General features: G+C 40.6%; 1 protein-coding gene across 2 annotated transcripts in view; it reads right to left on the reverse strand.

The window, feature by feature from the left end:
- The window catches only part of LOC122059973 (pentatricopeptide repeat-containing protein At4g04790, mitochondrial-like), a 105,281-nt gene extending 92,555 nt beyond the window's left edge, over nucleotides 1–12,726 (reverse strand). For both annotated transcript variants that reach the window (XM_042623083.1, XM_042623082.1), the window contains exons 1-3: nucleotides 12,123–12,726; nucleotides 11,984–12,031; nucleotides 11,166–11,801 (exon numbers count right to left, since the gene is read on the reverse strand). In XM_042623083.1, the coding sequence (XP_042479017.1) occupies nucleotides 11,166–11,801; nucleotides 11,984–12,031; nucleotides 12,123–12,363 (925 nt within the window). In that variant the 5' untranslated portion in view covers nucleotides 12,364–12,726. The remainder of the gene's footprint in view (nucleotides 1–11,165; nucleotides 11,802–11,983; nucleotides 12,032–12,122) is intronic.
- Between the last annotated feature and the right edge of the window lie 3,277 nt (nucleotides 12,727–16,003).

Consider the following 16,003-nt stretch of genomic DNA (forward strand, 5'->3'; position numbering starts at 1 on the left):
GGCAGTGGTAACTATATTGAGTGTCACTGCCATTCACATTCATACCTTGAATACCAATCAGAATGATATAAAGCCAATCCAGTCAATAGGCATCAACCACTGGTACACCATAGAGGAGCAACGAATAAATGCAATGGTAAGCATATTTCTAAATCTCGGTGAGATTCCGTCGAAATCTGAATTATTTTGGTGATTTCGACCCTACCGAAAAGAATTGGTGGGCGAAATCTGGAAGTGAGATTATTTCAGTTGGCATTTAGTTGGTTTCGTCAAATTTTGATGAATTTCGAAACGATACAACCAAAGCCACTTAAACTACTAGATGTGTTTCACCTATGGAAAAGGAAGGAAAAAAGACTCTTTGCTTGGATTTTTGCCACATCACATCCTCAAACTGCTGGAATACATTGTTGGGGGTTCCCACGTCACTCCAAAGAGATCAGTTTACTAGTGAAGATCTGGCCATATTCAACAAATCTGGGAAATGAACTTTTTCCTATAAATGATTTTCTGCAAAATATGACAAATAATTGTCGGTTGGTGACGAAATTTTTATATGTCAAACACCGGAGGCCGATCTACAAGCTCACCTGTTGACAGACTCAATCCAGCACATCATAGTTCCTATAGCACTTAGCAAACAATATTGTATTGTTGGGACTTGAGTGTCTATGTTAACTGTGTTACAATTCCAGAATCCTGCAACCAAACTAAGGAAAGATAGGAAAGAGAATAAGAAAGAAAGAAAACTAAAGAGAGGCGAGAGGCGAGAGGCGAGATCACAGATCACTCCCAAAAGAGGGGAACTAACCTGCGATCAGACCAGAATAGTCTGCCGCAAGTTAGACCTTTGATATATATATATATATATATTCCAAAAATAGGACAGGTACAGAACTACCCCTGTAACCTGCAATAGTCAACCCTAATACAAAATAGAAACCGATAAGGCCAAAATACCCTTCTTACACCTAAAACTTAACACTCCCCCTCAAGCTGGAGCAAATAGATCTCCCATGCTCAGCTTGGTACAACCACAACGAAAACTAGGAGCAAACAAAGACTTGGTAAACATGTCTGCCAACTGATCTGAGGAAGGAACAAACGGTGTCTCGACTAACTTCTTTAGTATAGCATCACGAACAAAGTGGCAATCCACTTCAATATGTTTGGTTCTCTCATGGAAGACAGGGTTATTGGCCATATACATAACTGCTTGGTTGTCACAGTACATCTTCATAGGCTTGTTAATGGGCAAACCCAACTCCAAAAGTAACGACCATAACCACATCAACTCAGCAGTGGTGTGAGCCATAGCTCTGTATTCTGCTTCAACACTAGACCGGGCAATGGTAGTCTACTTCTTACTTTGCCATATAACCAGATTGCCTCTAACAAAAGTACAATAACCTCTAGTGGACCTACGATCACTAATAGAGCTAGCCCAATCAACATCAGAGTAGTCAATCAGATCCATATGCCGATTAGGGCGATAGATCAGCCCTTTACCAGGAGCACCCTTTAGATACTTAAGAACACGAATAGCTGCATCCCAATGTGCTTTCAGAGGAGACTGTATGAACTAACTAAGGACTCACACAGCATAAGAAATGTCAAGTAGTGTGACTGTGAGATATATCAACTTGCCAATTAAACTCCAATACTGATGCACATCCTGGAGAGGTTCACCATCACTAACACCAAATTTCTGGTGAGGGTCCATAGGGATATCCACAGGTCTGGATGCAAGCATACCAGTATCCGATAAAAGATCCAACACATACTTCCTTTAAGATAAACTAATCCCCTTCCTGCATCTGACCACTTCAATGCTGAGAAAATAGTGAAGTTGGCCAAGTCTTTGGTCTGAAAGTGTTGTTGCAAGCACTTCTTAACTTCAGAAATTCTTGTCTCATCATTACCAGTGAGTTTAATATCATCCACATAAACCACTAAGACAATCAATTTATTATCTCCGCGACGCACAAAGACAGAGTGATCAGAATAACATTGGGAAAACCCACAAGTTACCATAGTAGTACTAAATTTGTTAAACCATGCCCCAGGGGACTGTTTAAGTCCATAGATAGCCTTATGTAAACAACACTTATACCTTTATTCTCCCCCTGAGCAACATACCCAGGAGGTTGCTCCACATACACTTCTTCTTGCAAATCACCATATAAAAAAGCATTCTTGATGTCCAACTAAAACAACGGCCAATCATAGTTAACAGCAAGAGAAATAAGAAGGCAAACAGAGTTCAACCTAGCAACAAGAGAGAATGTCTCAAAATAATCAACCACATATGTCTGCGTATACCCCTTGGCAACCAGACAGGCCTTCAGCCGCTCAATAAAGCCATCAGAATGATACTTAATAGTATAAACCCAGCGACAATTCACCAAGTCCTTACCAGGAGGTAAATCTACTAGACTCCAGGTGGCACAGTGCAAAAGAGCATCCATTTCTACATCCATGAAAGAGATAATGTAAGACCATGGATGAGTGACAGAAGATGAGACAATGAAACAAATTTATCAATGGGATACACAACCAAAGATTTTTTTGTGCAAGTGCATGTACCTTTACGATGAGGAATTAGTAAGTCATACGGGACAACAGGGATTAGAGCTTCACCAGAGGAGGGTAGTAGTGGAGGTTGCGAATTGGCTGTAGTAATAGTATCACCACTAGGCATTCCAAGCTGCTTCCAGCGCTGATAAACCTATAGAGGAGGTGGGACGTTGGCATTAGGGGTATTAGGGAAAAGAATGAGTGTAGGGATAAGAGGTGGAGCTTGAGAAGTCCACTCAGTCCCGGACTAGGATGCCTGGGAAGGAAAAAAAGGTATACCTTCAAAAAAAAGACACATCAGCACTAACAAAATTCCGGTGAGTGACTGAGTCATAGCACCTGTACCCCTTCTGAGTACGGGAGTAACCCAAAAAGATGCATTTAGTGGACCTGGGAGATAACTTATCAGACAAAGCATGCAAGTTGTGAACAAAATAGACATAGCCAAAAACATGAGGAACCGAAAAACTGGGCAAGTTAGGAAAAACAATAGAAAAAGATCGATCAGAAAGCACTGAAGATGGCATGTGATTAATTAAATGACAAGCAATTAAAACACCATCACTCCAAAAAGATTTCAGAACATGCATATGTAACATAATTGCCCGTGCTACCTCAAGGAGATGCTGATTTTTGCGCTCAGCCACCCCATTTTGTTGAGGGGTATAAGAATAGCTAGTTTCGTGTATCATCCCACAGGCAGGGTTTGAAGAATCGGTGCGTATCGTACCATATCGGTCCTTACCGATACGATACATGGAATTTTTAAAACCCTTTCGTATCAATACGTATCCTACGATACGCACTGATACACCACCGATACTCACCGATACATACTGATACTCTATAGAACAAATAAAATCGAGTGAAATATACGTTTCGATATGTAGTGGTACGTATCGATGTGTATCGGTACATATTAGTATGTATCAGTCGATACATACCGATACGGTGCGCTTCAGTCATATAATGGCCAAGTTGGGTCATTTTTTAGAAAAACACGATTTTTTGAGGGGTTTTGTTCCAAAGTTGCTGCCAGCCATTTTTCTCTCTAACTAAAGTAGAAATCAAGGTTGGAAACAAAGCTTCTACATTTATAGGACAACTACAAACCTTGAATTCTTAGTGCGATACCCTCAATTTAGTGTTTATACATAATACATGATATCAATAGCTTTTTTTAACAATTTTTTTATGTAAAAGTGTATAAAAAAATGTTTCCTATCCATTTATGTGCGTATCTTTAGCGTATCTCCGATACGATACGATACCCTCCGATACGTATCTTAATTTTGGTCAACCGATACGGTGACCGATACCGATACTTTAATCCTTACCCACGGGCAGCACAAAAATCAAAAATCACATTTTGTACATATTCTAAAGCATTATCAGAATGAAAGACCTTAATTAAAATGCCAAATTTTGTTTTTGTATCATTATAGAAAGTCTAAAACACATAAAAATTCAGATTGATCTTTAACAAGTAAAGCCATGTAAGACGAGAGTGGTCATTAACAAAAGTCACAAAATATCGAAACCCAAACCTATTGCTGACTCGACAAGGACCCTAAACATCTAAATGAACTAAGAAAAATAAAGACGGACTCCGAAGCACAGAGCGAGATGGGAAAGACACACGGTGATGCTTTCCTAACTCACACGCTTCACACTCTAACTTTGGTATAGACTTAAAACTAGGAAATAAAATTTGCAGCCTAGCCAAGGACAAATGACCTAAACGACAGTGCCATTGGAAAGGAGTCACATCCCCAACGGCAGTAGCAACAGCGAAAGTAGCAGGAATATCACAGTAGAGATAATATAAACCATCTTTTTCACGCCCTCCACCAATCGTCTTCCTCGTATGAAGATCCTGAAAAACGTAGTAAAAAGAGAAGAAAGTTACGGAGCAATTTTAAGGACTTTGTTAATTGACTTACTGAGAGAAGACTTAATGGAAATTGGGGAACATGTAACACAAAGAATAGGTTAAGTGAGGTTGTAGGTGAGATAGTGCCATGACCTAGAACAGGGGTTGAAGCACCATTTGCAAAAACAACAGATGTAGATGTGGTACTACGGGAAAAAGACTTAAACAGGGATGACTTACCATATGAGCAGAGGCCCCTGAATCAATAATCCAGGGGGTAGAAGTAGTGATAAGAAGGGTTGTTGTACCTTCTTGTGCCAAGGTAGCAGTGGATGTAGACACACCATTAGATGTATTAGAGGATGCCTCAAGAGTCTGCAACCGCCTTAGTAATTGATTGATATCATCACGTAGACAAGTAGAAGATTCTCCTGACAAAGTCCTTGGTTTAGTATCATTGGGAGACACCAGGTCAGTACCATCATCTGACATTGCATGATTGGTTAACTGGGTTGCCCACTCTGGCTTGTCGTGCTTTGCCCAACAAGTCTCTACAGTAAGGTTGGGCTTCCCACAGTAAGAGCACTGGCGAGAAGAACAATCAAATTGCTGTCCACGATCAAAGTGTTGTCCACTAGAACCCCATCCACCAAAAGAACGGCCTCCCCCACTACCTCGACCACGTCTACGGTTAGCAAGAAAGGCTAAATTGTCTTTGGTGGACTGATCAGGTTTGGTAGAAGAAGTGATGTGCTGAAGGCGTTAGTAGGTATCATTCAATGTAGGGACGGTGTCGCCAACAAGTGACCCTTCACTGCCTTTAGGTCATTATTCAAGCCAGCTAAGAACTTAGAAACAAAGAATTCATTACGTTGAGCTTTGAGCTTTGAGCTTTTCAATATATGTTGTCAAGGGTTGGAAGATATTGAGTTCTTCAACCATTCCCTTGAAAGCACTGTAGCATTCTGATAGAGACTTGTCAAATTGGCAAAATTGGAACAGCTTCTCATAGATATCATAGATACAAGTAATATTCTTCTCTTGGGAGTAGGTTTCCTTCAAATCATCCCATAACCCTTTTGCAGTAGTGTGGAACATGACACTGGCAGCGACATCTGGTTCCATACTATTCTACAACCAGATCAAAAGTAATGCATTGTCATTCATCCAGTCATTATATCCCTTATCAGACGACTGAGGATCAGAGGTATTATATTGAATTTTGCCTTTAGCCATGAGATAAACCTTCACAGATTGAGCCTAAAGGAGGTAGTTCGAACTCCCGTTTAACTTGATAGAGGTAATCTGGACATTCACATTGTCCGAAGATGTAACAACCATGGTAGTTTTGGTCTCAGCCATGAGGACCAAAAAAAGTAGAAAAAAAAGGATTGCAGATCTAATAGCCGGATGTAGAGGCAAACAATCACCTATATAGATCTATATGGTACCATTGAATGGGGGGCTCTATTATAAAGCACTATTGTCAATACCTAATCCCACCATAGTTTTCACCGAAACAGTTACCAGAGCCACGTGTCAAAAATCGATGGGTATTAAAAAAAACCTGCTAAAAATCGATTAGACCAAAACCCTACTAAAAAAAATCGATTAGGGCAATAATATCATATCACGATCCAAGAACAATCACTCCATGGGATTTAAGCCATAGTAAACACAGCAATAGGCGGCTGCACACCAGAGAGGTTCAGCAGAAGAAGGAAGTCAACAGAGAGGAATGTATAATAAACCCTAGGTTTTATCACAAAGGCTCTGATACCATGTTATGATTCCAAAATCCTACAACCAAACCAAGGAAAGAAAGGGAAGAGAAGAAGAAAGAAAGAAGACTGAAGAGAGAAGAGAGGTGAGACGCGAGAGGCGAGATCACAAATCACTCCCAAAAGAGGGGAACTAACCTATGATCAGACCAGAATAGTCTGTCGCATGTTAAACCTTTGATAAATATATATATTCCAAAAATAGGACAGGTATAGAACTTCCCCTGTAACCTACGATAGTCAACCCTAACACAAAATAGAAACCGATAAGGCCAAAATACCCTTCTTACGCCTAAAACTTGACAAACTATACTTCGCAATTTGTACTATTTCATTAAAAATAATAATAATAAATAAAAATAAAAAATTGAGCAATATTTTGTTCCTTCATTCATGGTACATAATCTATTTGTTTTACTTGCCTATTCTATCTTCTAGTACTAAAACAATGTATAGAATAGGAAACATTACACAAGGTTATATAATAGAGTTTGCTACCAACCAATGGTGCAAATCCAAAACACCATTTGTGTGACTTTTATTGCAAAATTAAGGTTTAAATATGTTTTTTTTTTTTTTTTGATGAATAAATAATTCATTACCAAGAAGAAGAAGAATATACAAGGGCAAAACAAAAGGGGGAGGGCCAAGAAGAACAAACCCATCGAAAGAGGGGGAGGGCTAAAAGCCCTAAAACTAGCTAACTAGGGGAAACAACAATTGGGGGGAGATGATAGAGCAAGAGAGAACCCAGGAGACAACAATGAGCCTGTTCCTTGGGGTATCACAAACAGGGCGCTGACGAAAAGATCTAAGCTTAGAAGAAACGTCAAAGTAGATGACTTTTCAATTCCTTTCAAAAGAACGAGAGTTGGGGGTCCATCTACGAAGGTTACGTTCCATCCAAAGGTGGTTGATGGTGGCACAAAAGGCGAGTTTGCCGACTATGTCACAAATGGAGGAGCCACTATAGGTCATGTCTACCAAAATCCATTCACGGGGAAGGGGAAGGGGGAGGATGGGAAGGGTGGTGGGCCAACATGAACGGAGAACCTTCTTCCAGATGGAAGTAGAGAAGGGGCAGGAGAAGAAAATATGATTAACATCTTCAGTACCATTCCAACACAAATAGCAGGAAGTAAAAACCTGAATGTGGCGGTAGTTAAGGAAAAACTGCATAGGGAGGCAGAAGGAGAGGGCTTGCCAGGCGGTGAAGCTATGATGAGGGATGTGCCCTTTAAACCATACAACATTGCGCCAAGGAATAAAAGGGTCTTTGGAGCAGAGAAAGTTCCTGGTAGAGGTAAAGGAGAAAAGGCCGAGGAGGGGGGGACCCAATTGACAGTATCATGCAATCCCCTATGTCCAAGGGGGATGGGAGGAAGGGAGAACCAGAGATTGGCTAGGGGGAGGGAGAAACGGAGGGGACCAGCCAAAGTGGGAGAGGATGGATGCTACAGTGGCAGATCTGGTGGAGCCAGGGGAGGAGATGATTCTAGGAGTGACCAGGTGAAGGAGGATACCCGCAAGGTGCCACGGGTCAGGCCAAAGCGAGGTGGAGGAGCCATTGCCAATAGAACAGGATATGGCAAGGAGGGCAAGGGGTCTAGAGTTGAGGATGCAGCCCAGATCCACGAAGCATCAGGCTAAAGGGGGCAGTCCACAGGGAATCAGATTTGAGGGGAATAGAATAAACCCAGGAGATCCTTCACTGCTTGGAGACAATCTTCCAGATAAGCTTAAGGATAGCAGCGGAGTTGACATACTTGATTTTGCAGAGGCCCAAGCCACCTTCAGCCTTAGGCCGACAAACCTTAGACTAGCTCATAGGGTGAAGGAATCTGGTGGCATCAATGCCTTTCCAAAGGAAGGCACAAAGGAGAAAATCTATGGCTTTGGAGGTGGAAGACGGAAGACAAGATTCCGAACCAGAAGAGGTTGAGGGATTGGAGAACATATTAGATAAGGACAAGGCGACTAGCATAACAAAGAAGCTTGCCCTTCCAAAGCTTAAGCCTTTTCCTGATGGACTCCAGGATGGGAGAGCAATGGTGGGGAGAGAGCCGAGAGGAAAGAAGCAGGAGCCCGAGGTCTTTGACAGGGAGGATTCCCAAAGAGAAACCATAGATGGGAAGGAGCTCGGAAAAACCCGAAAGAAAAAGGTTGGATTTGAGGAGGTTGATTTTCAAACCCGAAAGGGACTCGAATAGGTGGAGGGAAACCATGATGTTGGTGATGGAGGCCAGGTCTAATGCGGATCCGAGTTCCAAAAGATTGAAATCAGATCGCTTAGGGCCCACACGAATGATAAAATATCTCAATTTAAAGGTTGAGGGGCAATCTTGCAAATTCAGGAATATTCAAGCACTTAAAAGAGAGAAAAATAAATAGTAGGGTCAAACCGAAATAGAAAAGTAAAAGAGGGGGTATTCTGGAATTCCTAAAGGAGGAATTCCTAGAATACAATTTCCTGAACAAGGGCCTTTCTTGTAATTATAAATTACTGTCCTTAGTTGTAATTTTAGGAAACCAGTCTTTCCTCCACCTTAGGTTACGATAGAACTAGGAAACCCGCGGCAAGAGGAGAAAGCTTGAGATGGAGAGCTATGTCACCGCAGCTCGAATCACTTCCAGATTTCAGTCGAACAATCTGCCCTTCTGAAGGTATGACGATCAATAGCAGTCTACCCAAAGGTGAAGCAACAACTGAGAACCTGTGATACAAACCTGCTACTGGCGGTGACCTGCAGAACCAGCGATGATCCCTTGTAAGTTCTCATAGCAAGAGTCACTTTCATCCCTAACATTCAAGGGTTAGGGTCGCCTTGGGGAGGGCTTCCTTCGACCAAAAGCTTGAACCAAACAACTCACACACAAAGGAGCTCGAAGCACCTCAGTAGGGCTGCAACTGTCGCCCAGAACAGGGGCTGGGAGAGAGAACCAGCAAGAAGAAGAATGAAAAGAAGGAAAAGAAGAACAGGCGAAAAAGAACAAGACGAAATAAGGAACAGTTCAGAAACGAGAGAGGGAAACCACCCATGGCAGCCATCGTTTCTAACCAAAACATAATTCTCAAATTCATTCAAATCTGAGTTCTTCTCCATTACATGGCTATTTAAAGAAAATAATGACATAACATTGGAAGCTAATTAAAAATGGAAACTGATCCTAAATAGCAACTGAAATAAAATCCAAGCTAAATAAAATACCACAAACTAATTTCTAAACCTAAAAAATGAAAGTAAATAAGAAAATCTCAAATCAAAGAGATCCCTTCCATTGCCCAACTGCATCAAGGTCAGCCTTAGAGAAGATTATGAGATCATCCGCAAAAGCGAGGTGGGTAAGCCTGAGGGCTTTACATTTGGGGATGGGGAAAATGAGGTGTTGATCAGTGGAGGATTGGATCGAGCGGGAGAGAACTTCGAGGGCCAGACAGAAGAGGAAGGGGGAGAGGGGACACCCCTGTCTGATGTCGACTGCGGAGGAGAAGTAGCCCGCAGGGCTGCCATTGAGGAGGATAGAGAAGCGGGGGTGGAGATGGAAGAAAGAATCCAGTGGACAAATGAGGGGGGAAGGACTTTGGAGACGAACCCCCATCGGATAGAGTCAAAAGCCTTATGAATGTCAATCTTAAGAAGGACAAGGGAATGGGCTTTACGATTGAAGCCTCTGACTATCTCATGGCAAAGGATGATATTATCAAAAATACTTCTCCCAGCTATGAAGGCAAATTGATTTGGATTGACACGAGAATCGATGACCTTTTGGATATGATTGGAGAGGATCTTAGCAATGAATTTGTAGAGGAGATTGCAGAGGGAGATGGGCCTGAAGTCAATCATAAATTGGGCTCCCTCCTTGTTGGGGATGCGGCAGAGTGTCTATGGGCTCCCTCCATCATTTCCCACAGACACATCCAGCATCCGGTATGGACCGTATGGTGGATTTCCTTAGTATGGCTCTTCATCGTCTTCATTCCGCACTACCCATGATGATTAGTCACAGGGTGTGGCATCTTTCATTGATAACATCTTCTCCTACCTAGGCCCCCACCAGCAGCCCTATGAGTCTGATACACTAAGCAGTGTTCACAGTAGAGGCACGTTGGCATCATCTTCCTGACCGATGATCTATATCCAAGGTTGGGGTACCTAGTGTATGTTGATGATGCAACCTACCAGGCTGATGTGTTTAACTTTAAGCATTTCTTCCGACATGGCCATCATTTGTGATCGAGTCGGAAGTACACTTTCATCAGCAGCAGCAAACTTCCTCATCGGCGGACCTCTTACTGGTTTTGACATAGAGTAGGAGACTAGGAGGAAGGGGCAGAGGATCTTTGCACCTTTGGGATTTCATTTGAATTGTGAACTTGTGATTTTTGGAGTCAATGTCAATGACTATACACTTGCTCCTTTGGTAAATTCTAAAATTTAATAACATTAAGCAACTTTTCTCCATCTGTCATTTGTAACCACATATTTTAATTGGTTTCTTTATATTTGGAATGTTATAGTAACTAAATCATGTGTAACATAGGCTATCTTTGAGAAATATACAGGCAAGGTATGGCGTACACTGCCAACCTAGGTACTAAACCAAAGTACCAATGCCAATTTGAGTATGTTTTTCAACAATAAAATTAGGAGTAATTTTTTGCAATATGGGATAATGCCTATAGGTATAAGAATTCACAACAATAAATCAATCATTTTCCATATGAATTCACTACATTAATCATTCATTTTCTCTCATAAGTACAATATTTACCAATCTATTCTTTCAAGTCTACATAGGTCAACAATGGGACTGTCTTCGGCTGTAACTGGAACACTTAGAGTCTAATGAACACAAATGAAAGGAAACTAATGGCTACAATTCTTGCACTATAAATTAAAGAAAGGAGTGCCTTTGTGGTACCAATCTCATACCTGCTAAGCTATATCTGTCACCCTCATTATCAAGTCCAACAAAATTGCATAGCTCCTGAACTTTACTCTCATCATCAACCCTAATCCAAAGCAACATTTCATAGTAACCCAGTCTTGAAATTGAGTAAGGGTTCTCATCTCGGATGATTCTACTGAAAAAATGGAATTCTTCCACCATTCCCATGTCAATTAAATACATTAGAAATGGACCATAAATATTTTCTTCTATTTGGAAACCCTGTTCTCTCATTGTTCGAAAGAGTTGAAAAGCCTTATGAATCTCATGCAATGAAACTTCATCATCTTCGCTGTCCCTGGCCTTCTGAATACAATGTTCCATCAATGCTTTGTATTCTTTGACACCAGTTTCCCGTCCCAGTTTTCCAAATACCTCGAGTGTTGCATCAGTTCCCAGTTTTTCTGCACACATTTTTACTAACCGATTAAAGCGACGAGTCTGGCTGTTCTTGAAAATCCATCTTTGTTTCCTATGACGTGAAATTTCTTTACGTCGAGATGACACACTGGCATTAGATATATTTGAAATCCATGGTATATCTAACACTTTCTCCAAGGATTCTGTTTCATCAGGCGCAGACAGCACCAAGGAGTTGGATGACTGTGTAACCGTACTTCCTACGAACGAAAAGGTATACATTTATAAACACAACGGGGGGTAATCATGCAGAAAATAATTTAGTCAATAATAACAAAAGAAACATGCATGAGATGTTTGACAATATAACTGAATGAAGTGTAAGAAAAATATATATACTGATATGGTTGACAAAGCAATAAATTGCATAAGAAAAACCTACCACATAACAAAGAAGATATCTCCACAGATAGCAGCTTCTTGAAATCCACTACAAGAAAAATAAGAAGATAATTTATCACCTAAATACTTCTCAACCAGAAGAAGAAAAAAAATCAACAAAACCAATAAAAAATATTCACCAGAATTAACCGACTGCGACTCCGCTGACAGTGTGTCCAGCGCCAATTTGCTCGAAGTATTCAAAGCGGATTTCTTCGAGCGGCATGCTGCTTTGGATGATACCTTAAGCAATCCCTTCGGTGGCTTGTCCACTATTTCGGAACTATAAGTGGTTCCTGAGCTAGGGATGGATTTCTTGGATGATTTTTTAAGTGCGGAACCGAAAAGCGAGCTTAAATTTTTCACTTTGGACCCGCACATTTGATTTGCAGGCGGACTTGGCCGTTGGCTGCCGACAATGTCTTCCTATCTAGACAATGCGCGTAAAGTGTTAAAACGGTTCTTTGTGTGACCGTGAACCGGAAAAATAGTCACCTGCTGTTTGTGTGGGTAGGAAGTCCGATGCTGCAGCGTGAGGCTTCAGGCTTCAGGCTTCAGGCTTCGTTTGGTGAAAATGAGGGAAAGTGAAAGGGATTTTACACTTTGAATTGGGATTTAAAGGAAATTGGATTTTTCTGTGGGAGGGTAATGTTGTCAAGGCAATTTTGTTTGCACAGCCATTGTACATGGGTTGGCACACATGAGCGTACTTGGGGCCTGATGATGGCTCTTTGTGGTGTTGGAGGTGGCCATGATTGTGTGTAGAGTAGCAGTTACTTGCCTCGTGATGTACCATCATTCTTCAGTATGACAAAAAAGGGTTTGTCTCTTTTTGGAAAACCATGACAAGCTCAAGCGCTACCTTGAGGAGGGGTGGTGTGCCTCACCCTTTGTGTCATAACTCCTAACACGGCATCATGACAAGCCACGAGCATCAAAATGGTTGTAATAGGTAAGGCATTGCGTGCAGGGTCGACCTACCCACACATGCACATCATCGCATGTACTTCATAAATGGATCCCATGGGCAAGCACTCACATCTGAAGTGCGCAAATAGTGTTTCCTCTGTAGGTTTGGTTACTAACAAGGACCACGATAAGCGAAAGGCGTTTGACGCATTGATGCGGAACCAAAGGTCTTCCCTAAGTTGTATGAATTGCGAGGTCTCTCGGCATAATGAAATAGATTGCAAGTCTGCTCCTTCAATTGCAATGAGAACTAATTCAATGCCTAATAAATATGGAAGCATGCCTATTGACGAGGCTATTCCTAATAGTTATAGTTCTCTCAAGGTCCCTACTTGTTAGACTGTGGATCAGGTCCTTGTACGAGAATGATTCTTGTACGGTCTGATATGCACAATGGAATCCATCTCAAAGTTTGTCTTTGGTTGGATTCTATCTGTGTGGATCAGACCCGTACGATAATGATTCTCATACGAGGACCTAGTCCACTCTCTACGTGTTACACCCCAAATGTTATGCACTAAACAAGACAATTGCGGAAAGCACATAATTTGAATAAACCATCCACATCATTATCCGGGATTCAACAAATTTGTCTGGTGCTAGTTTAGGTATATATAGTCATCCATGGAATACAATATTATAATACATTCAAATGTTTCACCAAAAGTTTTCTCCCAAATTTCACATTTCCACCACAACATCTCCCACGAAGTCTCCACATAAACTCCACTCCAAGATGCCTAACCATTGCACTTCAAGGGTTATGGTTCTCAAATTGTAAAAATTCAGTAATAATAGAGATGAGCACAACCCAATCAACAAATTACCAAGTCACAAGCCATAAAATTGCATTTCTATTAGTAAACTATAAAATCGTATTATTGATACAAAATCTTTGTTTGAAGATGTTGAAACATTATTAACACAATTTCGAGAGGCCTAACCACATAGTCCTTAAATTGTTAAAATTCAATACTAATAGGGATGAGCACACCAGCACAATAAGTAACCGATTCAAGAGGCCTGACCATATAGTTCTCAAATTGTTAAAATTCAATACTAATAGGGATGAGCACACCAGCACAACAAGTAACCAATTCGCAACCCATAAAACTGTATTTCTCTCAGTAAACTATAAAATCATATTCCTGGCACAAAATCATTATTTGAAAATGTTTAAACACTATTAACACAATTTCATTCTGATGATAAAATTCCAAATTTATGATTCCCAGGGAAATACTAAATTAAATCTATTCACGTCTGCTCATATTTCCAAATAAACATTTTATTTATATTTATTCAATATCCACAAGGCAGGAAACTTTTTTTTTTTTTTTTTTTTGTGTGCGTGTCTGTGAAACAAGGAAGGAAACCCAAAGCATAAACACATCATTTCCAAACATTTTCCAATATACAAAATCTTTAATATGGCCCTGTAATGATATGGCGGCTTAAATAACAACAATCATATTAAGCATCAAATTGCAGGTGAATTGTAGATTGTTGGATTGGTATAGCAAGCCAAATGTAATCTTTAATATGGCATACCATGCTCCATTATATATGGTAGTGTACTCATATGTGGATGATTATGTGTATCACTATCATATCGGATTAAATACATGAAACAAACCATACTAGTCGAAAATATATCTATGCTATCTTACTCAATATAATGAACTTTTTACTGCAGTTTGCAACACTATACATGTGACAACGAGGACGTTAACTCCACACACACACAACTTATCCTCCACCAACCCTCTCAGACCTCCTCCTTTTAGTTGTGAGAAAGCTAGCATCCTCGCCCACCTTTGGTACTAAAATTTCCTTCATTTTCCAAGTTGGTTGATTTTTCTGATTAGGCAACACAGTTTCTCCTAGAGTGCCCAAAGATCGAACAATTCTCGCATCGAGGAGGTTTCCAATGATACCGAATTTGTTGACTAAAAACTCTTCCTTCTTCACCTTGTATGGCTATTGAACTTGGCATATCATATTGTGCATTGACATTCTACACACATACATGCAAATGACAATCTCTCCATAGTCTTGGTCCTCTTGTCAGTAGCAATCGAGCATCCAATGACACTCCCTATAGCACTCAATGCATTGGCCAGCCAAAATTGAAAAGGTAGATTTGGTAGACTCACTCAAACAGGATGGAATTCATGTTTATTCAACCCAAAGAAGCACCCTTACTCAATGAAAGCAAGATCAATGGCTTATGTTGAACATACCATGGCCCTCCCTCCAAAACCTTCTCTCTATCCTCCAACATATTGAAGCGAAAGATAAACATTCCACAATCCATAACATTAATGTCTACTTGTACTAGAAATCTTCCATTGATTTAACAACACCTCTTTAGTGTAAAGGAAAGGGGGTCTTCTCCTAATGAAGTGACCCACCAAAGTTGCCTCCCATCTCTTTATCTATCCTCGAACGTACAACCTCAATTGGGCAATCGACCACTCTTTGTCTATTCATTGTCACTGGAGCAATGTAGTGAAGATCAAGTCCATCCTTGTTTAAAGAAACAAAAGGAACTCCAGAAGTTGCATGGTCCTTTTTATCCTTCTCCCTTACAGTTTTACATTCTCCTTTTTGGTGTAGAGAGACTCGGTCGTGCTTTGAAATTTTGCTCCTTGAAATATCCTCACACGTCTCCTTCAAAGAAACATCCACCTTCTCACCTCCAACCACTATAGCAGCCCCCAATCCTCCATTGCTTCGGCCACCATGAGAAACCGAAGGATAAATAACCACAGGGCTAGGGCCAATTGGCCAGGCGACCATAAAGAGAAAAACCCATTTCAAACCTAGAAAATCACATTGCTTCTCTTCTCCATTGTTTTCGTCCTTCTGGTATCTAACACTAATGTGATAAATTAATGTATCTTCCTCTCTCATTTTTTTTTTCTAATTTCTTCATTATTTTCCAATAGATTTTTCAAGCATAATTTTGTTAGATGATCAATTTTATCTAGGTTGAAAATTGGTATTTGGATCCATCTATTCATAATTTTTGCTCTCTCCAATCTGGCAA

The sequence above is a fragment of the Macadamia integrifolia genome, chromosome 13, assembly GCF_013358625.1.
Source record: "Macadamia integrifolia cultivar HAES 741 chromosome 13, SCU_Mint_v3, whole genome shotgun sequence".
Taxonomy (NCBI): domain Eukaryota; kingdom Viridiplantae; phylum Streptophyta; class Magnoliopsida; order Proteales; family Proteaceae; genus Macadamia; species Macadamia integrifolia.